This window comes from Megalobrama amblycephala, linkage group LG20 (genome assembly GCF_018812025.1).
Source record: "Megalobrama amblycephala isolate DHTTF-2021 linkage group LG20, ASM1881202v1, whole genome shotgun sequence".
Taxonomy (NCBI): domain Eukaryota; kingdom Metazoa; phylum Chordata; class Actinopteri; order Cypriniformes; family Xenocyprididae; genus Megalobrama; species Megalobrama amblycephala.
This window is the reverse complement of record NC_063063.1, coordinates 3,764,451-3,791,276: the sequence shown is the minus strand read 5'-3', so window position 1 is coordinate 3,791,276 and position 26,826 is coordinate 3,764,451. Positions and strand designations below refer to the sequence as shown.

General features: G+C 35.3%; 1 protein-coding gene across 1 annotated transcript; it reads right to left on the bottom strand.

Annotated features, from left to right (window-relative positions):
- Positions 1-2,395: 2,395 nt before the first annotated feature.
- On the bottom strand, positions 2,396-26,826 carry LOC125255471 (integrin alpha-X-like). The gene is given in 34 exon segments (XM_048170763.1): positions 2,396-3,303; positions 3,413-3,523; positions 3,912-4,025; positions 4,124-4,234; positions 4,388-4,474; positions 5,816-5,911; positions 6,706-6,784; positions 6,885-6,971; positions 7,104-7,183; positions 7,984-8,022; positions 8,024-8,062; positions 8,064-8,084; positions 8,334-8,475; positions 8,593-8,666; positions 8,770-8,901; positions 9,405-9,500; positions 9,502-9,554; positions 9,685-9,787; positions 9,789-9,828; positions 9,918-10,051; positions 10,963-11,161; positions 11,274-11,425; positions 14,264-14,397; positions 14,508-14,625; positions 15,453-15,526; positions 15,668-15,818; positions 17,305-17,455; positions 17,840-17,985; positions 18,084-18,214; positions 18,322-18,436; positions 18,739-18,809; positions 18,939-19,042; positions 25,451-25,574; positions 26,678-26,826. Coding segments are annotated over 34 exon segments (3,432 nt in total). The 5' UTR covers positions 26,718-26,826; the 3' UTR covers positions 2,396-3,219.

The following is a 26,826-nucleotide window of genomic DNA, read 5'->3' as shown; positions in this document are numbered from 1 at the left end:
TATTAAGCTCCCTTTATCATCTACATGTAGGGTGACCATATGTGCCATTCTCCCAGGACGTGTCCTGTCCATGATTTCTAAATTGCCTAAAATGGCTTGAGCCCTTGCCTCTTTAATTGTGAAAGTGGTCATATCGATGTGCCCCCGGAACGCGATTTAGGAACGCGATTTCTACACGGAGGTCTGTGCAAGCCACTGTTCTTATTGACATTCTTCATGCAATGCATTAAAATGTTGTCGTATTTGCAATGCTTTGACCGTTCTCTGTAGATCCAGCCTTCTTGCAAGCCACGATCGGTTGATTATGTATAATGCATGCTATTGGTCAAATTATTTTTCAATTGTTACCTTCCGCAAATATGAAAACAAAACCAAAACTGGGAAATTTTATGCAACTTAGAAATCATGGACAGGACGCGTCCTGGGAGAATGGCGCATATGGTCACCCTATCTACATGGCAACATAAGCCATTTACACCCATAGGATGCATTTTTGAATGTTCTTCACATCTTTAACAAAAATGTTTCTTCTTTCAGTACATATTTTCAAAGTTGTAAGTGATTTATTATGTCGCCAAGTAAACTATAACAATAGTTTAATAATTCACTTCTATTTTCATTTGTATATTGTTCGTGGTGTTGATTTTTTTTTATCGAGTGTTTATCTTTTCCAAATTTTCAGCACATACTAATGTGTCCTACATTTATTTATAAAAATGAGCGAATAAATAACCAGCAAAAGGTTTTAGGTATTGTTTGGGTTTGCTGCAATTGCTCAGCCTCACAAACACCCCAAATCACAGAATTTCCTGATTTACGTTCATACTCAATTTTTTTATTTAAAGGGGTCATGAACTGCGTTGTTTTATTGTTTTATAATGTTTCCTGGGGTGCATTTATAATGTTAGTATGCTTTTTACTTCCAAAATTGTTATAAATAAAAGGCATTTTTCCTACCCTGATTTTAGCCCTCTGGTTTGAATGCTGTTTTAAGGGGCGTGTCTGCTGTGAAACTTCAGTGTAAACACCCACTGTTGTGATTGGCTGACATCTTTTCATTTGAAATAGCCAAGTATTACTCTCTCTTTTAGCATGTTTTTACTATTACAGCTCTCAAGGTTAACTAATCGTCAAACGTGTTGCATTACATTTAGATCTATGGCATTATATTGAGATTGTGGCATGAAAGGTTGCAGAGATGAACATTGTAGCCGATCACAGACATGTTGTTGAGCGCATGAAAGCAGTGACATCGTCATTGAAACTCAATTTCTGTACACTAACAAACGTTTGCATCTTCACTAACTGTCACATTAGGCACAGAGACAAACAGTTAAGGTCCATTTGCAGCTTTTAATGGGGTAATCCAAAACGTAATCCAGAACAGGCAGGGTCAAAATCCAAAGAACAGTCCATACAAAACAAAGAAAACAGAACAGAGAAACCAGTGACCGTAAATGAAACCTCAATGACAAAAGCAGAAACAAACAGGGTATAAATAGACAGACACAAATGATCAAACACAAAACAGCTGAAAGCAATGACGGGATAATGAGTCCGGGAAGCGGTTTATGGGAAATGAAGTCCAAAAGAGGTGTGAAAACAGTCCGGGTTGGAGTGCCCTCTGGTGGCTAAATAGGGCACTCCAACTTGTGATCCTGACACTAACAGTGTAAACGTGATATAACTAAGAGATTCATTGAATAAAACGGGAGTTTTATGCGTCAGTCACTGATAAACTTGCGCTGTTTGATTGACAGCTTCAGTGCACGCTGCTCCAACGATTGCAAAGGGAGCTTTATTTGATCGCTTTCTTTATATAATTAAATCACCGTTAAATAACAGATTATTTTCATCCTACTAAGAGAAAAAACAAAGAACATCTGACGGTACATGAATCATTAATAGGCCTATAAGATCAGGCATTAGAATGAACACACTTACTTACATGTTGCATTACTGTCGAGTCCAGGCACTGCACAATATTTTGTAATCCTCAACGGCATGTTTATTGCTTGGTAGCTCGATCCGGTTTAGTAGCACCATGTAGGCCTATGTTATTTATTACATGTCATGCGTGAATCGATGGGCGGGGCTAAACAGGCAGTGGGTAAAGTAGGCATTGATCTTCTTCTGCGGAGGCGGTGCTTGCTGCCCTTTGACGTCAAAGATCCCCACTTTGAAAATCCTGTCGTTTGTTGGGTCTGGTGTCAATTAAAGCTTTTATTGGACTAACAAGGATGTTTTCAGCTCTGAAACTTACAGGATATTCTTATAGTATGAAGACCTCTTATATGTCAAAAGCTCAAGGAAAATTTGATTTCTCACTTCATCACCCCTTTAAAATACAAATTAAGGTATGCTTATAAATAATGACACAAAAATGTGTAATGCATAATGCCAAAATTATTTTATTTAAATATATTTTAATTTCCTTATACCAACAAGTGCCATTTTTAAATATACCAATATTGAAGAAAAAAAAAAAAAATCTTTATATAAAGCAGAAAACATTAAACATCTACACCCAGTGCGCATCCCTATTATGAAAACATGAAGAAACATAGCAAAAAAAAAAAATAATAAACTATGGAAGCTTGTTTCCGCCACTCAATAAAAAAATTTAAAAAGTCGAATTTATATCTCACAATTACGACTTTTTTTTTCTCTGAATTGCGAGATATTATCTTGCAATTGCAAACTATAAAGTCAGAATTATGATACAAATACAATTTTTCCTCAGAACTGGATTTTATATCTCACAATTGAAACTTTTTTCTCTGACTTGCAAGTTTGTCTTTCGCTATTCAGAGAAAAAAAGTTACAAAGTCGAAATTACCTTTTGTATTTTTTAATTCCGTGGTGGAAACAAGCTTCCATAGAAAACATCTCAAAAACAATGTGCATGTGAGAAAAAGATCCTCCAATATTTCTAATATTTCTGCTACAGTTCATACTCAGTCATTATCAGTTTTCATAACAAAAAAGGAAGTCAAATATTTGAAAGGCTATAAATACTTTCATTGTGGTAACTCGTTGTGCTCACTGATAAGATGATGAGTAATCTGAAATAACTTCAAAATTGTCCAGTTTTCATTTAAATAAATTGTTCTAAATCAGTCTGAACTATGTTGCTACAATGAGCTGTATATTCATGTTTCATTCTGAAGCCCACAAAACACAATCAGTACATAAATCTTATAACTGTTTGAGTGCACATTATTGTGTCATGTTTGGTTCTCCTCCTTCATCCCCCTGCGCCTCCTGCAGCATCTGCTTATACTGGCTTTTGAAGAACCCAGCCTTGTAAAGAGAAAACATGCGGTAACATGCTGTAAGCATTAAAAAATATAGATTGTGTATAAAGGTGAAAGTGTGAGGGACTGAAACTGATTTTATGAAGGCGATATACCTTATAGAGGATCGCAGTGATGAGAGCCAGTAGCAGCAGTCCTCCTATCACTCCTCCAATGATCTCTTTGATCAGGTTCGGTTCCTCATACACCTCCACTTGAGTGTTAATCTACAAAGTAGAAAAATGTGAGCGAGTGAATTTTAAGTGCAGTCAGAAGTGATTTCATTGTAACTCATTTGTCTCAGTGGCATTTCTTTAATAACAATTACTGTGACTTCCTTACTATAAAAAACACTTGTACAAAGTAAAACACACATATGCAAAGGACATATGTGTGTGAAAAACATTGTAAGTGCAATTGTCAATATATTAGCAAGAAGCAAAAAGAGAAAAATTATGTGGTGTGAAAATATAAGAATAAAATACAGAACAAATTAACAAATCATAATAAATCATAAAAACAGTATATTGCAGTTACAGATTCCTTCAAACAGAGCAGTGTTTTGAGAGCTCTTTGTACAGTCATTAGACTTGACATGAGCGATCACTGAATCACCTGGAGAGACGGTGCAGTGCCTTGAGAATCAGAGGAAAAGAAAATATATTTGCTCTTGTCATAATCCAGAGACACTGAACTGATCAACTCAAACACAGCAGCTCTGAGTCCAGTCTAAGAGAGACACAGATCATGACAACAAGAAATGATCAAACAATTATGAATATATATGGTCTGTTCTGTGATATGAATTTGCTTTATAAGTCAGATACCTGCTCAATCCATCCAGAGCTCACATTGCCAGATATATAATAGAGTTTCCATTCATTCTTTATGAGATTGACGTCACAGCTGAACACGGCACACACCGCCACAGAGCAGTTCTGACACACACACACACACACACACATAGAGAGAGAGAGAGAGAGAGAGAGAGAGAGAGAGAGAGAGTTTCATTGATGTATGTTTAACAAATACTACTAATAAATTGTGGAAAACTGAGGTAAAACAAAACTAAATTTAAAAAGTGTCCTCACCACCACACGATGATTTTTAACAACATCCAACAATGTAAAATTGGTGATAACAGGCATCTCCATGTTCTCACTTTTACAGCCATAAATCTTTAGAAAGAAAGAAAGAAAGAAAGAAAGAAAGAAAGAAAGAAAATTTCACTTTCTGTCAGCCAATGTCGGTTTAAAACTCGTAAGCACGTTGTCCGACCCCCTATATTTGCTAACTATAGTTCTCATTCTCCTGCTGTGATTATGATAAAGATGCTTGTTCATAATCTTTTTTTAATGATATATTGAATTAATTAACATTATTAATTCAAAGGTGCAATGTGTAAATTTTAGAAGTTACAATCTGTATTTGTTCTTCAATAAAAACAATGGCTATTGAGGGAAAATACAAAGAAATGATTTCCAGATTACATCTTGATTTAATTAAAGTTAGATTATGTTAATATTAAAATAATAATTTATTAATTTAAATAATTATTCATCATCCTGAGGCCTACTTGTAAGTTTGCTAAAGCCCCACATCCCCCTGGTTCATAAGCATAAGTATAATTTTCCCTTGGTGACATTTTCAAACATGTTTCTGAACAATTATGGGTAAAGGATGGGATGCCATTTTTCTTCCCTACATCATACCGAAATGATTTAAAGGTGTGATAAGTAGATTTTGAAAAACGCTGTTGGACATTGTTGATAACTGAAGTCAACCCAAACAAACCCACCCCTCTATTCATTGCTCCGCCTCCAAAACTCACCCTCCAATCCTAACCAACCTGCTCTGAGTCGGTCTCGAACCCCGATCGCTGCTGGCAGGCGAGGCAAGTGCACTAACAATGTCGTCAGTGTCTGGCCACTGTTACACACTCAATGTCTGTGTATCACAGCTGACGCGCAACAAAATGCTTCACGAAAAATAAAGTGCAGTTGATGAACGAACAACAAGGAAGCACAAAAAATGAACGTACAGTACACAAGAGTAAATACAAAGTGTTCGTTGTTAGTCGCCAACAGCACAGCAGCTCCAGACAATCAAAACCCAGTGTTACTCACATGAGAAGCGGAATCAAAACAGCCTCCGCGTCTGTTTTCAGTTTTTCCCACTAAGCTCTCTCCAGCTCTGGAAAGCTTTTCTAATATAAACACAGTCCTAAAGTGCTTGCCAAGTCATAAACCTTCACTCCAGTGATATTCTTTTGAGCTCTTTTGTATTGTGTCCCATCTCTCATTCTGCAGTTTTTTTTTTTTTTTTTTCTTTCAAGTATCCCTCTTACTCGTTCTCTCTGACTGTCATACGCCCCCTAATGCTGATTGGTTCGACGTTTGCTGTTGGTGTCGGTCCGACTAACTTCCAAACAGTGTTTTTAAAATTCTATTTACTCAACCTTTAATTAAAATTATCAGTATACCTGTATGGCTTATGAGATAAGAAATACATTCACACACTTGCAGATTTGAATTAGTCCAGATGTCATTATCACCAAGTTTCACTGGTACTCTGATGAACACTTTGAAAGTTATTTCTTTGAGGTCATTCTGAACCTGAAAGAGGAGAAATAAAGTAAAGAAGAGTTATGTACAGTATGAGCATTTGAGTGTTATTAAAATAAATCCTGTTAAAATATGTTAAAATATATTACCATAAAACCTTTTTTATAATATACTTAAAAGGGTTAGTTCACCCAAAAATGAAAATAATGTAATTTAGTACTCTCCTCATGTCATTCTACACCCGTAAGACCTTTGTTCATCTTTGGAATACAAATTAAGATATTGTCGATTAAATCTGATTGCTCATTGAGGCCTATATGGGCTATATCTATATGGGCCAATTTTAAAACACTGCTTCATGAAACTTCTGAGCTTTATGAATCTTTTGTTTAGAATTAGTGATTCAGATCTCCTATCAAACGGCTAAACTGCTAAAATCACGTGACTTTGGTGCTCTGATTCACTGATTCGATTCGAAGCTCTGAAGCAGTGTTTTGAAATCGGCCCATATAGATATTGTTGTAAAGGTGTTATTTTGTTTTTTTGGCACACAAATGTATTCTTGTCACTCTATAATATTATGATAGAACCACTGAACTCACATGAACTGTTTCAAATATGTTTTTAGTACCTTTATGGACCTTGAGAGTTTAAATGGCTTTGCTCTCAGTAGAGGCCTCACTGAGCCATTGGATTTCATCAACAATATCTTAATTTGTATTCCAAAGATGAACTAAGGTCTTACAGGTGTAGAACGACATTAGGGTGAGTGATAAATTACATAATTTTCATTTTTGGGTGAACTAACCCTTTAAGAAAAAAAAAAAAAAAAAAAAAAAAAATACCCTTATTATCTGCTGGATGGGTTTCATAAGATCCCTTTTCCCTGAAGTAAAATTAATGTGGATGGTGGAATTTTCATGCCTTTTATTTAAAATGAAGAAAGAAAAAGACAATATTACAGTATAGTATAATAGAAAATGTGGTATTATTTTTATACAGAAACATGGAGCAGAGCACTAACCTTATCAAGGCAATATAGATGGCGTATTTGACATCGATGGTTTTCTGATTTTTAAACTCACTGTCGTTTGAGTGTTTGTCATTTCCACTGTGAGAGATGGAAGTTTTGATTATTAGTATCATTTATCCATTTCTGATAAAAATGATCATGTGAGAATCCTCCTAGAGCTCAAGGTCAAAGGCTGTTTCACGCTTTGAGTTCACTCAAACAACTTCATACCTCGTGACCTCAGCAGCAAACGTCACATTTTGGCCCAGTGTACTTTCTTTATTAATACTGTATGTAATGTCAAACACAACCTAGAATTTGAACAAAAAAGCCAGAATAAGACTACATTTTGGACTAACTAAAATTGAACATGTTAAACAGTCACACACACATTAAAGTAGCTAAAAGTGTTTGTAAACTGCTTTGAGTTTAAAAATAATCAAGTCAGTAAATTAATGTGTATATGCAAATGACCTGGACAATTAATAGTATTTTAATTGTGATCATTATTCCTGCTTCTCTAGATCAATTAAGCATAATCTTTGCAATATTGTCCCGCTGGTTATTTTTCCTGAAAAAGTGTTTTTTTGTTGTTGTTGTTGTTTTTTGGGACATTTCTGTTTTCTAGTACATTGGTGTTGCCAGATGTCGAGAGTTTAAATACACGAATCAGAGCTTTCCTATTAAATCGATTAATTATCCAACAAGCATTTTACCTAATCTTCCCAACTTGACAACCATTTGCTGATCTGAAAATACAGGCAGATGTGTGTGTTGGAGTTCAGTGATCTCCATTGTGATATTCTGCTCGAATGAATGAATGAAGTATTTGTACTGCCCGTCTGTGACTAAATCAGTGAGGAAACCTTCTCTGGGACTAACTGTAATAAATATAAACATGAATCTTGACTATAAAATAAACCCTGTCTATGACTTGATGTTCTCTTGATTTGTGTTTATGTGAAAGTTCAATAATTCTCATGAAATGTAAAAAGAAATGTCTCAAATGAGAACGATTGTAATTAATAATTTTTGAGCAAAATAATGATTATCAGTTTAACCATTAACACAACAATGAGCAAATGTTCATGTCAGTGGTGTGATTATTGACCTGAGTGTTTCCCTTGAGGATGGGTTTACTGATTTGGCAAGTTGGTTTCTCCCAGTGTAACTCCTCTCTCAGCATCCAGAAGACACACACTCCACTCTGCCCTGCTCATACAGAACGTTTATCATATATTTCAGAACACACACACACACATACATATATATAAAACATGCTAACTAACATTCCATTTGTTACATGCTTTGAAAATATTTGTAAAATAAAACTCTAACACTTTAACTATTTTTAATGTGGCTCTGTTTTCATTCGAAAATTCTTCATAGCTATTTTGCTTTAGAAATGTCATTGTTATTATTATTAACTAATACAGTTTCAGCATATGTGCCTATGTTTACCTGTTTAGATGTGAATCTCCTGTAGGAAAGTCCAAAGGGGTATTTGAGGGTGAAGAGAGTGTTGTATGAGTTTTCTCCTCTGTTCTCTACAAACACTGTCACGTTGATCTCCTGCATTATCCCAACCTCTATGTTTGTAGCCCTGGATCACAGAAACCAAAGAGAAATTCATAAATACTTTCATAAGCATCAATATAGTTTAAAATGATTAATTTCTTTTAATAATTAGGTTCATAAATAGAGCAAATGATTTGCTCACCCAGAGAAATTGAAATTCATTCGGAGGTCGTCAATACATAAATTATCAGTTCCACAGTTTATCTCAAAATCTAGCTATAAAACAAAGTGAGGGCACAGAAAAATTCATGAAATGTGATGAGATTTAAAGGTATTTGAAACTGCTAACTTTCTGCTCTTAACACAGATGAACTCTTACATTGTGGTCTGTGGAGGTCTTTATCTCAGGCAGCAGTACTGGTCTCAAATTTTGCATTCTTGCTAATGGAAGACCCTCAAATGTGAAATTTAACTGATTGGACAGTGGGTTCAGAGCATCTTCTGAACAAGCCTTACGGAAACAAGAAATTAATAAGAGATGTTATTAACAAAACACTCTATGGTTATACTTGGGTCACTCTTTCTTTGTATATGATTCTTATGTCCCCATCATATTTCTTAAAATGTTGAATATAATATTAAACATTTGTAGTTTTATCACAGTTTTATAACTTTATTTTCATCCTATCAGGTTACATACTCATCCTGTTACATTTTCATTTTCAAACATCCTGTTAATTTTCTTGCTACTGTGTAAATAATCAAGTTATAATTAATAGTGTGTGTTCTGTTTAAATGTTTTTATGTGGAATTTCAGCAGATAATTTGTAACTACACCTTTTAATGCAATCATATAAACTTTACTTTACAACAAAAATGTATAACATAAAGATAATGAAGTTTGAATACCTGAGTTTTATGTATAAGAAGCAGGAATTACCCTTTTAGTCCCAAATTATAGCCTAATCATCAGATTCACTAAAAATCTATTTATAAATCACATCTGATGCTTACCTCTATGAAGAAAGCATGACTTTTGCATACTTTTTTCAACCCAATGTTCATCACATCACTGTGGAGCCGGTTTTTGGGTGAGAAGGTTGCTCGATAATTTCAGTCGCTTGGCATCCAGCATTATGGTGTAATTAATATTTGCATTCAAACCTAGAAAATGTGTTTGATCATAAAAGCCCAAAGACATTAGCAATGCAACAATACTACAAACCTCGAGCAGAATATATGACCATATGAGATGTAAGAACACAATAACTATGTAATTATATTAGGAATAAACCTGTTATGAGATGTTGGTATGCACTCATGGTGAAGCACACTGTCAGGGTGTTTTGCAATTGCTTTGCACAGTCTGTTTCACCGGTTGGTATTTTGGTTGGGCTTGTAATTTACTTTGGTTTCCAAGAGCATGATGGGTCTGGACCTGAATGATCCACATATATCACATATGAATGATTATGGCTGAAACTGTGTATTTGTATGTATTTTAGTTCTTTATAACAGAAAACAGACCTGAGAAGCAGAACTGCTCCCTTGGACCCAACAGCAATATCAGGAAGGTTGTCTTGACTCTGGTCTAGAGAAGATTGACTCAATGAAATCCCAAAGAACTGCAAACCTGGTTCCACAGACGATCCAACAATCCTCTGTTTCATTCAAGGAATGAAACATAATAAAAATGTTACCAGTTTTGGGGAAAGTCACTTTTAAAAGAAATGCATTTACAATATTGGGTGACTCCCTACAAAAGTAACTAATCGCGTAAGTAACTTTTTTTGAAAAGTAATGCATTGCATTACTTTTGCATTACTTTTTCTCACCTGGGCTAGTCTTGCTTGAATGTTTCTTAATTTAAAAAGTTCTATTTTTGACAAATGTAAAGGCCCTTTCACATCAAAAGTGAAATAAATAAGCATCAGGCTGAAGGAAATGCATATCTGCATCTGTTCATAGGATATTATACATGAGAAGGAAGTTCAACACTCTTATTTCTAAATCTAATCTAAAGTCATTTTTGCTTATTAAATTAGATTATTGAAGGTCAGCAGCAAAGACAGTGGTTAATAAAGTGAGATTAAATACCATTACAGGTTTGAGAACTACAGGTTTCTGAGATTGCATTTCACTGTTTTTATTGAGGAATTTGAGGAATACTGAATGTTTTTGTGCGAGTCAGATGAGTAAATGCATGTTTACATTTAGTCTAGAACTACAATAACATCATGTTCACATGCAACACAACACCTCTGACCTTTATTTCTCTCAACATGGGGACAGGAGAGCTGTCAGTCCCATAACTGGGAAAAAGTAACTTAGACATTTTGTTTGTAAATTGAAAAAGTAATGTATTACTTCACTAGTTACTTGAAAAAGTAATCTGATTACATAATTCAAGTTACTTGTAATGTGTTACCCCAACACTGAATATTACAATGAGTCTATGAAGTGAGTAAAGAAAAGTGAAGTAGCGCAAGAAACCAGGGTGAATAAAGGATGACAGAATAAAAGTTTAGGTGAATTATCCCTTTAAACTGCCATCAGCCCACATCTTTTTCACCTGTGAGCATTTTGAAATGATAACTCCATTTCTCCCATTGAAGATGTAGATGCTGCCCTGTCCATCCTCCTCTAAAGGAGCTCCAATCAACACATCCATGAAACCATCACCATCCAGATCTGCTGGACTGGCCAGAGAAGAGCCAAACCGACCCCTCTGACCTGCCATGCCCACCAGTGTATACGACAAAAATGAAGTTTAACTGTGAAGATATAACAGAGAGAGGGGGAAACAGGGTTAAACATATGCAAAGGTATATTCAATCTTTTCTGATGAAAATGTTAATTTTAAATGAATTTTAATTGAAATCACTGACCGGATGTGTGAAGATGTAAACAAACACTATGCCCTCCCGGTCAGACTCAATGAATGTTGGTGCCGATACCAAAAGTAGGTCTGTATTGGAGTCATGGTTCAAATCCACCACACACACCTCAGCTCCAAAATATGAGCCAATCTGAGGCTGAGAAAAGAGGAAGAGAAGCAATCTACATTCATGGCCAAAAGTTTTGGCAGTGACATAAATTTTGTGCTTTGCAAGGTTTGCTGCTTCAGTTGTTGTGTTGTCGATTCACATTGTTCACATTCACATTGTTTCTAGATTTCTTTGAAATAATTACAAAAAGCTTAATTGACCAACAACAACAAGAAGAAACGGTAACACTTTAGAATAATGGGCCGTCATTAATAAGTAACTATGCAGGAAGTAATGCAGGACAAATCAGTAGTACTGCTTTAACACTTCAGCTACTACAATTAAATAATATAGAAACAAGCTTAAATTAATCAGTAAGTAATATCAAAATTTAGGACTAAGATAGTTTCTGATTAGCTAATCAGTAATTACAGAATGAGATTGGCATCATTAAGAACTAATAGGTAACTATGACAAATTATAAAGAATTACTAATTAATTAATAATCACAACATTAAAGTGTCTGAGATGTGAGCAATTATATATTTTTTACTCTCAATGTGGTCATGAAATGCATCATTAATTACTCAGCTGTTACCTAGTCACTATGCAGGAACTACTAGTGATCTGGACCATTATTTTAAAGTGAAAAACATCTTTTTCACTTTTAAAATAATGGTCCAGGTCAATAGTTGTTCTTGAAGATTGTCCTTTTTTTAATCGGAACATGGTCATAAAATGCATCACTTATTACTCAAGTACCTAGTCATTCCTCAAGAACTACTAGTGATCTGGACCATTATTTTAAAGGTGCCCTAGATTCAAAAATTGAATTTACCTCGGCATAGTTGAATAACAAGAGTTCAGTACATGGAAATGACATACAGTGAGTCTCAAACACCATTGTTTCCTCCTTCTTATAATCTCATTTGTTTAAACGACCTTTGAAGAACAGGCGAATCTCAACATAACACAGACTGTTACGTAACAGTCGGGATCATTAATATGTACGGCCCCAATATTTGCATATGCCAGCTCATGTTCAAGGCATTACACAAGGGTATTAACGTCTGGATCTGTGCACAGCTGAATCATCAGACTAGGTAAGCAAGCAAGAACAATAGCGAAAAATGGCAGATGGAGCAATAATAACTGACATGATCATTGATATCATGATATTTTTATTGATATTTGTAAATTGTCTTTCTAAATGTTTGTTAGCATGTTGCTAATAAACTGTTAAATGTGGTTAAAGTTACCATCGTTTCTTACTGTATTTGCGGAGACAAGACTGTCGTTATTTTCATTTTTTAAACACTTGCAGTCTGTATAATTCATAAACACAACTTCATTCTTTATAAATCTCTCCAACAGTGTGTAATGTTAGCTTTAGCCACAGAGCACTATCAAACTCATTCAGAATCAAATGTAAACATCCAAATAGATACTATACTTACGCGATTAGACATGCTGCATGACGAACACTTTGTAAAGATCCATTTTGAGGGTTATATTAGCTGTGTGAACTTTGTTTATGGTGTTTAAGGCAAGCGCGAGCTCTTGGGGCATGGAGCACGAGATTTAAAGGGGCCGCGTACCCTGAATCGGTGCATTTATAATGACAGGCAGTTAAAAAAATTAATTAAAAAAAAAAAAACTATGGGGTATTTTGAGCTGAAACTTCACAGACACATTCAGGGGACACTTAAGACTTATATTACATATTTTGAAAACATCAGCACCTTTAAAGTGAAAAATATGTTTTTCACTTTAAAATAATAATAATTTTATATTTTCCATTGGTAGCCCAAAATGTGATTGTTACACAACAATAAAAAAGACTGAAAATGTGAAGTTGCACTTCAGTTTTATGTGACTTTAGTGAAATTGCTATACCTAAAGTAAATAAAATGGCCTAATTCCATCCTACAGTGTTGCTACTCTGTATTTTTGATCATTACAAATAATGATTATCTTAGAATAGAAGATGTGCTGTTTCTCGCATCACATAAATTATCAATAGTTATGTACGTGGTCTTGAAGAGGATTCTTTTTTTTCTGTCTCTGTCTTGACTGTCTCATTTGGACTCTGTCTTGACTTGGATCGAACCTCTTTGGACTCGGCCTTGACTCGATCTCGACTAGTCCTGGACTTGGACTTGTCTTAGACTCGACAAAGGTGGAATTGACTATAGCCCTAAGAAAACGTGAACACTACCATTGTGCAAACAGTGTAGTCCTGAGACCATCCATGTGTGAGGTTGCTTTTCATCCAAGGCTTTGGGTTCTCTTACAATTCTGCCCAAAACACTGCAAATAACGGAATCGAAATGTCCTGCAAGAGCAACTTCTCCCAACAACCTAGGAGCAATTTGGTGATGCTCCATGTGTTTTCCAGCATGATGGAGCACCATGTCACAAGGCAAGAGTGATAATGAAGTGCATAGAGAAGCTGTGGTCAATCCTCAAAAGGTGAGTGGACAAGCAGAAACAAACAACTGTGATAAACTCAAGCACTAATAAGGCAAGAATGACTGTAAACGGTCAGGATTTATCCCAGAAGCTGCTGATGGGGGCAGTAGTAGAGGTTATGAAGAAGAAGGGTCAACACCGTAAATACTGACTCTTTGCATATATTGAATGTTTTTGCCAGTAAAAGCCTTTAAAACATGAAATTCTTATCTCTTTTTTCCCAGTACACCAAGTGAAAAAATAATCTGCAAATACTGAAACAGCAAACTTTGTGATACACAAAGTTTGTGTCACTGTCAATACTTTTGGCCATGGCTGTAGTTTACCATACATCTATTTGATCTCTCTTACTTTCATTCGCTTACATTAATGTGTGAAGAGCTAATATTTTACAAAAAATATGAGTGTTACAACCTTAGGAGGATCCAGTTGTTTTACATCACTTCGATCAATTCTTGAAACAGTAACTTGTCCCTTATGCTTGTGTCTTGGTGCTCCCATGACTGCATACTTTGATCCCCACATTGTTGCTATTGCCAAGGAATAACCTGTGAAGAAAATAGACTTGATGTTTTTTTTTTTTTTTTTTTTTTTTTTTTTTTTTTTTTTTTTTGTGACTGGTTTATTTTGATTTACACAGTCGAAGAAGAGATCTCACCTAAATAACTGTCATGCTCATTTCCAGCTTGAAAGACAGCTGAATTATCATTTGCTTTGTACAGCTGATATCCACCCTTCGACTGGAAAGCTCCCACTGCAGTCATTATCATATCTGTCTGGATGCAGATAATATCACAGGAATTTCAGTAAAACATGAACTAATAATGAAATGCACTTCTACAGCATGAATTAATCTTTGTTAATGTTAATTTTAACATTTACTTAAACATTATTAAAATCAAGAGTGGTATTATTTGTTAACATTAGTTGCACTGAACTAACATGAATAATCGATGAACAGCTGGATTTTTATTAACTAACATCAACAAAGATTAACAAATACAGTAAAAAATGTATTTCTCTTGGTTAGTTCATGTTAGTTAATACATTAAATGATGTTAACAAATAAACCTTATTGTACAGTGTTACTAGAATTTTAAATAATACTTATAAGAAATACTTAAAAAGTAAGTTGAAGAGTAGTTCAACATGAGTCAAATATCATGAATTTCTATCATTGCAAATAATGTCTATAAAAGCCTTGATAAATAAAGACAAACGGCTAGATTTGGCCTGATGCGAGTGCACTTTCCAGGTTGTTTTTAAAGCACTTTGCAGAATTCTTATGGTTTTAAAGCAGTTTTACAAAGAATGGCACAGTTAATTTGACCTAATTCAGTTAAATTGTATTAATGGTAAAATTAAGTAAATTGTTGTTCAAACAAATATAATACTGACAATAAAATTAAAATCAAGTTAAAAATTGAAAATTGCTGTTAAAGTGGGAAAGCATGAATTAAATTAAACAGAAAGAAAGCAATTCAACACCTTCCAATTCATTTAAGTAAAAACTATTTCTAACCTATGTATTTCATCTTTTTAATTTCTGTACATTGTCTATTTCATTAGTTTGGTGTTAAATAAGTTAAATACACAGAATTACATTTGATGTAAATGCTGCACTAAACCCGTCCTGTGCAAACTCCATTCGAGATGAATCTCCAGAGGTCTGGGTTCCTATAGTAAAGAAGCAACAGCACAGTAAACTATACATTTAATATTTTAAATCAACACAATGAACAAATTAACTGTGCTCACATGACAGCTGATGAATGTAAACATTCTGTCTATTATTTTTCATTCCCTCTGCAAACATACCTTCAATGGCGATAATGTTCTCTTTGAGTTTTTCACGAATGCTTTCCAGCGCGTCAAAATCATTTACTCTGAACACATGATTATTGGAGGGTAAAGATGCAATAGTTTCCAGCTCCCTTCTTGCTGTGTCACTATTAAAAGCATTGCCAACCTAAGAAGAAAAAAAAAAATCAATGGAGATAACTGTAACACTTCATAAATCTAACGATTTAATAACATTTTTGTTTTTAAATAAAATATTTTATTTATACCTTTTTTTGATTAATGATTTTTATTAATAAAGTGGATAGATCACCAAAAAAGTTAACTATGTCATCTTTTACTCACCGCCATGTCATTCCAAATGTGTATGGCTTCTTTCCCAAAAATGAAAATTCTGTCATTAATTACTCACCCTTATGTTGTTGCAAACCCGTAACACCTTCATTCATCTTCAGAACTCAAATTAAGATATTTTTCATGAAATCCAAGAGTTTTTTTTATTTTTATCCCCCATATATCAACATAATTACCTTCATTCAAGGTCCAGAAAAGTAGTAAAGACATTGCTAAAATCCATGTGACTGCAGTGGTTCAACCTTAATGTTATGAAGTGACGAGACTAGTTTTTCCAGCATGATGGAGCACCATGTCACAAGGCAAGAGTAATAATGAAGTGCATAGAGAAGCTGTGGTCAATCCTCAAAAGGCGAGTGGACAAGCAGAAACAAACAAACTGTGATAAACTCAAGCACTAATAAGGCAAGAACGACTGTAAACGATCAGGATTTATCCCAGAAGCTGCTGATGGGGGCAGTAGTAGAGGTTATGAATAAGAAGGGTCAACACCGTAAATACTGACTCTTTGCATATATACTTTTGGCCATGGCTGTAGTTTACCATACATCTATTTGATCTCTCGTACTTTCATTCGCTTACATTAATGTGTGAAGAGCTAATATTTTACAAAAATATGTGCGCAAAAATATTTTACAAAAAGTTTGCGCAAAAAAACAAAACAAAAATAACAACTTTATTCAACAAATTCGTATCTCCCCTGTTGTAGACAGTGCAGCGCTTCTGTATTCTACATCAGAATGTCGGTTCATTATTGGCTGGCTCCTGCGTCAGCATCACGCACATGCGCCATGCTGATCACGTGATCAGCTTTGGCCAATACTGAGTTGGTATTCTGACGTAGAACCTGGAAGTGTTGAACATAAACAGCATAGAAGCATGACAGCGGAGTAAAACATGACCAAAATTTCATTTTTGGGTGATCTAACCCTTTAAATGCAAAGGAAGATATTTTGGAGAATGTTTTTGTCCATACAATGACAAGACAACACTGGAAAACATTGACTTTTATTGTAAGGACAAAGCAAAACATTCTTCTTGTCAAATTTGGAATGGCATGATGGTGAGTAGATGACTGAATTGATTTTAAGAGGAACAGTCATTTTTATGCACAATACTTTCACAATGGCTATCCTATCAGGAAAGGATGCATGTTGATTTTGCCTGAGTATCTAGATCTGAATCAGTATAAATTAAAGCAGTTTTTCCTGGTTTTTGCACAACTAATATAGTTTAGTTTAGTTTTTTTTTTTTTTTTTTATCTAAAAGAGGCAAAACATAAAATGTAAATCAAATCTTACCCCAATAGCATATCGTATTATATTTTTAGCTTGTGCTTGTTGAACAGCTGCAGTCAAATCATCTGGATCAGTTGATTCACCATCCGTGATAACAACCAAAATTTTATTGGCTGATGGTCTTGCACCTCCACTACTTACGAATAACTCATTACTATTGAAAAAATAAAAAAAGTAAAAAAAAAAAAATTAATCAATAATACAATTATGCAACTGTTTAGGATTTCTTATTAAGTTTTGTCTGTGAAACCTTCTTCAAATTATCAAGTGCTGTAAAACCTTTTCACACTCAAAAAAAGCAAAAGACTTAGTAGTAGTATGTGTGTCCATTCATTCATGCATTTAAGTTTTGTTTACTTTTTGCATGTTTGCTTAGACACCTATCAGGTTGTTTAGTTGCATTATCCTTAATCTTAGTTAGGATGTGCTCCTCAGCCCTCACTAAAATTCATCTTCATTCCAAGTATTTCTGTCAGAAGTAATATTACTTTTAATGCCATAGATAAAAAAAATTAAAATATCAGCAGACATGTCTCACACAAGTTTTCTTATAGCTGCTGCAGTGTAGGTCCATCCTCTCTGTTGAGATATCTGTTTCACTGCATCTTGCCATGCCATTGTGTTTTTGACTTGTTGAAACTTGTAATGAATGAAACATTGTGAAGAAAACTGTGCAATGGCAAACTGTAAGACAGACAGATAGATTTAGTGCCTCATGCTATGAACGTTAGGGGTAAAACAAAAAAATGCATAAGCTAAATCATAATAAATGCATTGATTACCCGTGTATCACGGTCTATAAAACTTTTGATCATTTCTATAACAAAAGCCTTCATCTTATTAAAATCCACAGAGTCTACACTTCCAGATCCATCCAGTAAAAAAGCAATATCAATTTGTGATGTTGGGCATTCTAAAGTTGGAGAAATGAATAATTGCATCATATTTTCATTTAATAATGTCATACAGTATATACAGTATGAATAATATTTGCTTTGATTTGGTAAACCATAAATGTACCTCTCAGAGTCTCTGGCACAGGTCTGCTCACAATATTATCTGGATTGATTTTAAAGCACATTCCATTGTAAGTGGTTATTTCATCACAGTTCTTAGGTATGGTTGGACCACAAACCTGAGAGAAATTAAGATTTTATTTTCAACATGACAAACTCTAATATGAACATTAGTGTAAAAATTGTAGAAGCAAATATTCTTAGTTATTTTGGACATCTTTTAGACTGTCTGCAAATTGTAGGTTGAACTCTAGCAAATTATAATCTAATTAAAATGATCTAAATGTAGACAAGCACCAAATCTAGCATGTTTTTACAGTAAAATTGGTTACATTTTTGGAATATCATAACACAATTTAGCATTAGCATTAAGATTTTATATTCTCACAAAAACAGACATTATTTAAAATATGGCACTTACCACTGCTCTTGAAGACTGAAGATCTAGAGACATTGAAAGTCCAAGGGACATGTTGACAGCTTCATTGGTGACTTTTGAATTAAAAAAAAAAAAAAAAAAAATGGGGATTTTTATTTTTATCTTTTTAGAAAAACTAATATGGATAATGAAACTAGTATCTGATATTAAATGCTTGTAAGCATAATTTAAAAACTAAGTACCAGTAATGGACAGTGGCTTGCAGTTTCCTTCAGTCACGGCACAGCGATATATTTGTCCTCTTTGAGTTTGACTGAGTTGTATTAAAGGATCACTCACAAGTAGACTGAAAAAAGACAGGAGGAATAATGAGAACATGTTAAATAATTTGGTTGGTTGGGTGTGCTGTTTGAGCATGATGCAAAAACCTCTGAACATATTATAAAATGTTTTAATTAAGGGTGTGAATTTTTCGATTGTCCTCCAGGTTTTGATCCAGTATGTTAATTATTTTTTGTGTGTGTTTGTGTGTTTTAATTTTGTTTTATTTTTTCTGTACAGCACTTTGGTTGTAACCTCTGTTGTTTTGAAATGTGCTTTATAAATCAATAAACTAAACTAAACCAAAATCTTATGGTACAGAAAAAAAACATAGATCAGAAAAACATCAGTTCACCAAGTGCCAGACACTTTCATGACTGTAATCATGATATAAAACAGTTCATTCATATACGAATTGTAAAAGTAGCAAAGAAGAGGAGGACATGTAGAAAACAAATGTTTACAATGGATACTGGATGCATCAGTTGAAGTATAGGTTTCCTCTGGGTCTTAATGAAAACCTCTTGTCATGATACTGCTCCGAGACTCGAGACTCGCAGTAATTTATTAGAAGGGTAATCCAAAAACACAGTCAAAAAAACAGGCAAGAGGTCCAAACACAAGCAAGCAGTCCAAAACAGATACCAGGCAGGATAACAGAAAAACAGAGACAGACCCAGAACACAGGCAACAGGGTCAGAACCAAAACACAGATAAACACAAGAATGCTCAGAAATGAAGTTGACACTTACAAAACCTCACAGAGAATAATAGAGTGAACCAGGCTTATATAGGGTGAGGTAATGAGCTAATGAGACAGCAGTAAACAATCACGGATAAGACCAAGCAATGAACTATGGGAAATGAAGTCCTTGACAGTGTGGCAAAAGTCCAGGGTGGAGTGCCCTCTGGTGGCAATTATGGCCACTCTTACAGGTGATCGTGACATAGCCCTCCTCCTATGGAGCAGCTTCCAGGAGCTCCCATCATGGCTAGAAAAGTCCAGGAGGGAGGTGGAGCGGAGGCGGACTAGGGGACGGGATGGAGGGCCAGGTCCATAAAGTGGAAGAGGGCATGAAGACTGAGGCAGAGCAGGCAGCCTGGGCAGAAATCCCAAACGTCTGTTATGTAGGCTATGTTGCATTGCTTAAAGGGAGTGCAGATCATTCTGTTCTTTTGAAATTCATAATGCTCTGAAGTTTCCTGAAGCAGTGTTTTGAAATCGGGCATCACCAAATAAGTCGTTATTTTGTTTTTTATGGCGCTCCAAAAATATTCTCGTCACTTTATAATATTAATATTGAACCATTGTACTCACATGAACTGATTTAAATATGTTTTTAGTACATTAATGGATCTTGAGAGAGGAAATGTCATTGCTCCCTATGAAGGCCTCACGGAGCCATCGGATTTCAACTAAAATATCTTAATTTGTGTTCTGAAGATTAACCAAGGTCTTACGGGTGTGGAATGGCATGAGGGTGAGTAATAAATGACAGAATTTTCATTTTTGGGTGAACTAACCCTTTAAGGCGGGTGCACACTGAGCGATTTTGGCCATGATTTGGTCATCTGAGACAAATTTTGAGAATCCTAAAAGATTCATATAATCCTAGGAAAAAATCTGTAGTCTTTGATCGCTAGTTTGACATGTTCACTGACAGCTGATTACATTTACATTTACATTTATTCATTTGGCAGACGCTTTTATCCAAAGCGACTTACAAGTGAGGAATACAACAAGCAAGTCGTCATGAATGAAGAGGCAAATAGACAAGAAGTGCTCACAATGAAAGTTTCAGACATTGCTCAGAGTATCATAAGCTACAATGGCAAGGGATTAAAGGAAGTGAAAGAATAGGTAATGAAAGGATAGGATTTTTTTTTTTTTTAAGATGAGGTTAAGTGCTCACGAAAGCTGTCTTTCAGCTGTCTTTTGAATATTTCCAGGGATTCTGAATTCCGGATGAAGGCAGGAACTTCCAGCCTCCGCACGGAGCAGTGAATGAGAATGTTCTGATTAATGAACGTTGTGATCAAATTCGACCTCCAATGAAATTCTGGCAGTCTCAGAAGATTTGGTGCACAGTCCTGCAGTGTGAATTCTCCTACGACAAATGTCAAATCGTTTTTCAAGATAAGCCGTGATCAAAATTAATGCTAGAGATTTCTTTGTTAGCCACCATTTCAGTGTGTAATGCAGCTCAAAGTCACCAAATGTGTTTAGGTCGATGATGTAAAACTCCGGACAAGTTTTCAAGCTTGCCTCTGTTTTTAACGCTTCTTGACTGTCATACAGTCTGACATATAGGACAGCTGAGATCCCTCAGTGTGACATGAGGATCATTTTCGTACAGTATGACCAGCAACAATCGTGGAGGACTATTATAAATCGTACAGTGTGCACCTGCCTTTAACATGAACATGAATACACTCACCAAACAATGTGTTACATGAACAAGGTTAGACAATGGAACAATGAAATATGAGGGCTATTTATACACAAAACTAATGAAAAATCAAGGGACACCTGTGCACCATCAAATAATGAACCAATGAGAACAGAGCAGAGTATCACATGACGAGACAAACCAATGAAAACATGACACATAAGACAAGAGGCTCGTTCGAGTTGCATCTGCACTGCACTGATGACATCAAAGTACTGCGAGAGTGATTCAAAAGCATAAAGAGTCGTATGCTCTCCAAATGCTCTCGCGGTACTTTGATGTCATACGCCGATCGGTCTTCGCAGCGCAGATGCATCTCGAACAAGCCTATTGGAAGCACAAGACATGATCACATGAGGGCAAGGAAGTCACATGACAGGAACATGAAACATGACTAAGGCAAACTACAAAATAAAAGTCATGAAAACAAACATAACCCAAACCCATTGTTACACTTTGTTGGTGGCAGTTCATATTCTTATACTTTACAGATTGTGTTAATGGATTAAACCCTGTCACACTGTTCCACTGTAGCTGTCGCTGTGTTGCTGTGTTGCTGGTGCGCTCACATGTGTAACCACACTGTTGCACTACTTTACCAGATGGCGGACTACTCTGAGCTACACATCAGTACAGTTCCTCCAGTTCGCAGCTGTACTGAAACTGAGCAGAGCTGCCACAAACCCAGAACAAAGGTAAATTTAAGTGAATTTTTACAAGGTTTTTAAGAATGAGTAATGGTTACTCCAGTGTTCTACAATCATGTTCCTTGAGACATGTAAACTGTACGTTTTAAATTTAACTCATAAGTTTGTTTCTAGACTAAAACCTAAAATGTGTCTGTTAGAGAAATGAGCTGTCCAAGAAATGTACTGTTGGTATTTGACAGAGTATTTTATCCATCTTATAGAAAACAACTGTAGAATTAATTTGCTTGCTATAAAAGCTAGAAGTGTTTTGAGGCCTCTTGGCCTATGTGACATAAGGGTTAGATGTAGGGCTGTGAATCTTTGGGTAGACAGCGAATTGATTCGATTTACAATTCATTGGTATTCGATTCAATTCAAGAACGACTTTTGCAAATTCAGAACGATTCGATTTGAGATGATTCACATTAAAATTCGATGCGATTTGATTAATTTGATTCGATTCTGCATTTTAATATGCATTCATAGGGTTATTGAAATGCATCCCAAACAAAGCCCGCTTTGTTCTCTTTATATGGAACATATTCCTGTTTTACATGATTCAGAAAACGCGCTGGGTATCTACTGTTGCTATAGTAACGAACACAACTTTAATGTGCATCTGATAGATAAACCATGCGCTCTTATTTCAGTATTGTTAATGTTGTAGTTATTTCAGCAGTTTCCTTCGCACATTCAGTTTAACAACATAAAGTTAAATTTTTTATTGTTCATTGGAACTATGCTTATGCATTTAGACACTTACATTATGTGTTTGCTCCATCCATGCATAAGAGAGCTGTCATCTGCTCATGTGAATAGCAGTGGCCATCCTGAGGAAAGCTCAAACATGGGGTGCTCAAAAAGGTGTTGATGAGAGCTACGGACGGAGCGCGAGCACTTCAGTGAAAAGCGGTAAAGAGTGCAGTGCGTATCTGTGAAGGAGAGCTGTATGAGCACGAATGACGGCGCACAACGTCTCCATCAATTCGCGCATGTAGTAATTTAATGTTTAGGTATTTTTAAAGCACAGAATCACCATAGAGTAACAATTAATTCGATTCTTAGCATTTTACATCGCTTATTAACGATTCACGATTTAAAAACATGTTTCGAGATTGATACATATGCATCGTCAGGATTTGTAATCGATGCATTGAGAAAACGAGTGAATTGTTACAGCCCTAGTCAGATGTGTCTGAGAAGTTAACTTGGCCACTAAGCATATTTTGCTGGTAATTTTCCACCAGACAACAGATGGCTGTGAAATGAAATGTTAAGCGTGTCGTGAAGGCTTCTTGCCTCTGGGGAGTGTTGATTGTGTTTGCTACAATGTTTCATTTTGCCTGTGGGAGAATTCCACCATGAGAAATTATGTTAAAAATAGTTGGCAGCCGGCCGCCCTTACAAAGAGAAATATCTCTTACAATAAGCAACACCTGCAGTTTGATTGGTGACGTGACTGTGGTGAAAATGTTGGGGAGTACATGGGAGACTCAAAGATGAGAAAGGGAAAAGAGCCCCTGTAAATGAGATCATGGAAAAGAACTGTAGGGGTGGATCTTACACTGTTTTAACAGATAAGAAAAATTTATAAAAACTGTGCCCTGGCTAGAGAGATTTAGATGTGGAGCTGGCATCTCACTTTGTTGCTTGTCAATAAAGTTAAACTCCTGGGACCTGGACATCAACTCTGAGAGTTTTCATTGAGACCAGAACTGAAGAAACATCGAATTTGCCACAACAGTATGCCTCTAGGAAAAGGGTTGGCTGAAACTGGCTCATCCTAATATGCCCACTTGGTATTCTTAGGGAGTCCAGCAAAGTCCTGTCAGTGGCCGCTAATGGCTTAAAGTGCACACTGCAATCAATTACAAATTTAATGTAGTATAATAATAATATGCGATTTTTCACCATTTGGACAAAGAGATATTTCACCATTATTTATTTTTTTATTCATTTATTGTTTTTGTCATTTACTGACCCTCATGTCGTTCCAAACCTGCATGACTGACTTTCTTCTGTGGAACACAAAAGGAGATGTTAAGCAGAATGACAGGCTTAGTAACCAGTCACTTTCATTACATTTTTTTTCCATACAATAAAGATAATGGTGACTGAGTTTGTCTTTCATCTTCTTTTGTGTTCCACAGCAGATTATTGGTCTAGAATGGCAAGAGGGTGAGTGAATGATGACATTAATGTTTGAATGAACTCTCTTTAAATGGCAATGAGAAATAGTTTTAAAGGTGCAGAGTGTAAAGTTTTTCGTCTGAGACAGAAGAGAGTAGCCAGTCAAGCAAACACGCTCTGTAGAGCAGTTTGTTTTTTTAGGGCTACTGTAGAAACATGTCGGCACAAAATGGCGACTAACATGTAAGGGGACCTACAGTGTATTAAAAAAGAAATGGCTCATTCTAAGGTAATAAAAACATAATGGTTCATTATATAAGCTCTTTTTACACCACATACATAGTTATGTATATTATATTGCATTTCTGTCAATAGATCCTCCTAAAATTTTCACATTGTACCTTTAAGGTAAAAATGGGCAACTTTTTTGATACTACTTTTGATTTCATTGGAACCCATGGGTGTTGGAACCATTGTATGTGGGTGGGACAAGGTCATGTTACACTGTGAATGTAGTCATTGTGTCTAACCAAAAGCTTTAGTTTGTTTGGTTTCCTCTTAAGTGTAATTGTTTTTCATTCTGAATATATTAATATGCGAAATGTTGTCATGTGCATTTGAGTTATTTTTTGGCAGTGTTTTTCTCATAGATGCATGTTTGAATGTGGGCAATGTGTGAAAGCAGAAAGCTCATACATGGCAGAAATAGACCAAGAGGTAATTTAAAGGAAGTTCACACTTGTTGAAGTTTGCTCTTGCCTTAAAAGGACATTTTGTATCTTCATCCGTATCATAAGTCAATCTGTAAATCTGTAAGTTCAATGTTTGTCAACATGGGGTGCAACAAAAGAGACAATTTGACAATGACGATTCAGAAATCACACAAACTAAACACTTCGATAACTAGTATAATTCTTCAACATGGACAATGAAGCACGAAATCTATAATCTGGGTTTTTCTCAATGTAGTAGCATCTATTTCTTATTTACACCTAAAGATCACTTTAAAACAAAACAAACAATAGCAGTTGACTGACTATTAGTAAGGCGGTTTCTTTTCATGTCTCATTGGGCAGTGTGGTGAGTACTGGAAGTGGTAAATGTGCTTTCCAAACAATGCAGCCCCCCGCCCCCCCTTTTTTTCTGTGGTTATGTTGCTCTCACCTTCTTGTGTCTTTCTGTATCACCTTATAGCCAAAGGCAACATTTTGACTCTGTGAAGGTGAAGGTGGAGTGAAGGTTTTCCAGGTAACAGGATCAATGTTAAAAGCCATCACCGACTGAGACGCTTAAGTGTTCAGAAGTGATAAAAAAAAAGACTGTATTACTAACTAGAAACAGTAATTTTACAATTGAAATATTGTTTGCTGATTGGTCAATACAACATTACAGCCATGCTAAAATACATTCTATAGTAACAGATGTCCAGTTCAGCAGCTGCTGGTCATTTCACTGTGTAGCACCAATAAATGGCAATTATGTAATAAGATAACATAAAAATGTTTTGTAACATTAAAAAAAAGAAAAGAAAAGAAAAGAAAAGAAAGAAAACAAAAAAGGAAAGAAAAGAAAAGGAAAGAAAAGGAAAGGAAAAAAGTAAAAACTCAAAATTCTGTTTAGGCATTGTGCCTAAAAAACTTTAATTTGTTTGGTTTCCTCTTAAATGTAATTGTTTTTCATTAGGAACATATTAATATATGAAAAGCTGTCAAGTGCATTTGAGTTGAGTTTTAGTTTTTGCAGTGCTATTTTCGTAGATGCATGTTTGAATGCGTGCAACATATGTGTGAACATATGAGTCAGAATTAGATGAGAGAGGCATTTAAAAAAGTTCACACTGATTGATGTTTGTTCTTGCCTAAGAAGGACTTTTTTATCTTCATCCCTATCATATGTCTGTTCACAATATAATATATGCTATAACATTTGAAAGATTGTCAAGGTTTTTAACTCACAAGGCTGTCTAAAATTCGATGTGTCTAATGTCGTATGATCAACAGTGTTTCTGAATGTTGAGTAACTGTAAATTTGCAGTAAAACAAAACTGTAAAAGCTTTAAACATAATTCCTATGACAGTTTTCTTTTTAAATCACTCATCCATCTATTCATGTACAACATGATTATTGCTATGCATTTTTAACAGCTTTAGATTTTAACAAATAACAAATTAAAAAAATATTAAGAGAATGTAAAGCAGCTTTTACCTGGCTAGATCATGTAACTAGTTAATTTTAAAGTATCTTATTGCCACTCACTGATTACAATTGTACAAGAAGGGAAAAAAAAGGCTTAAGACTTGCAACACAAGAAGGCTAACAGAGAGGAAATAAACAGCTATTGAGGCAGTGACCGTGTGTTACAAAATAACAAATACATAATAAAAGACTTACCACAAAAGATGTACAATCTGATACAGAACTTATGGTCCATTGTAACCTGCCAAATGTAGATATGGAGGACTTATGAGGTGAGACAGTCAAAGCAATAATGAAAGAGGAGAGTCCTAGAGGTGGTTCAAAAAAAGGGTGGGGGAGCATCT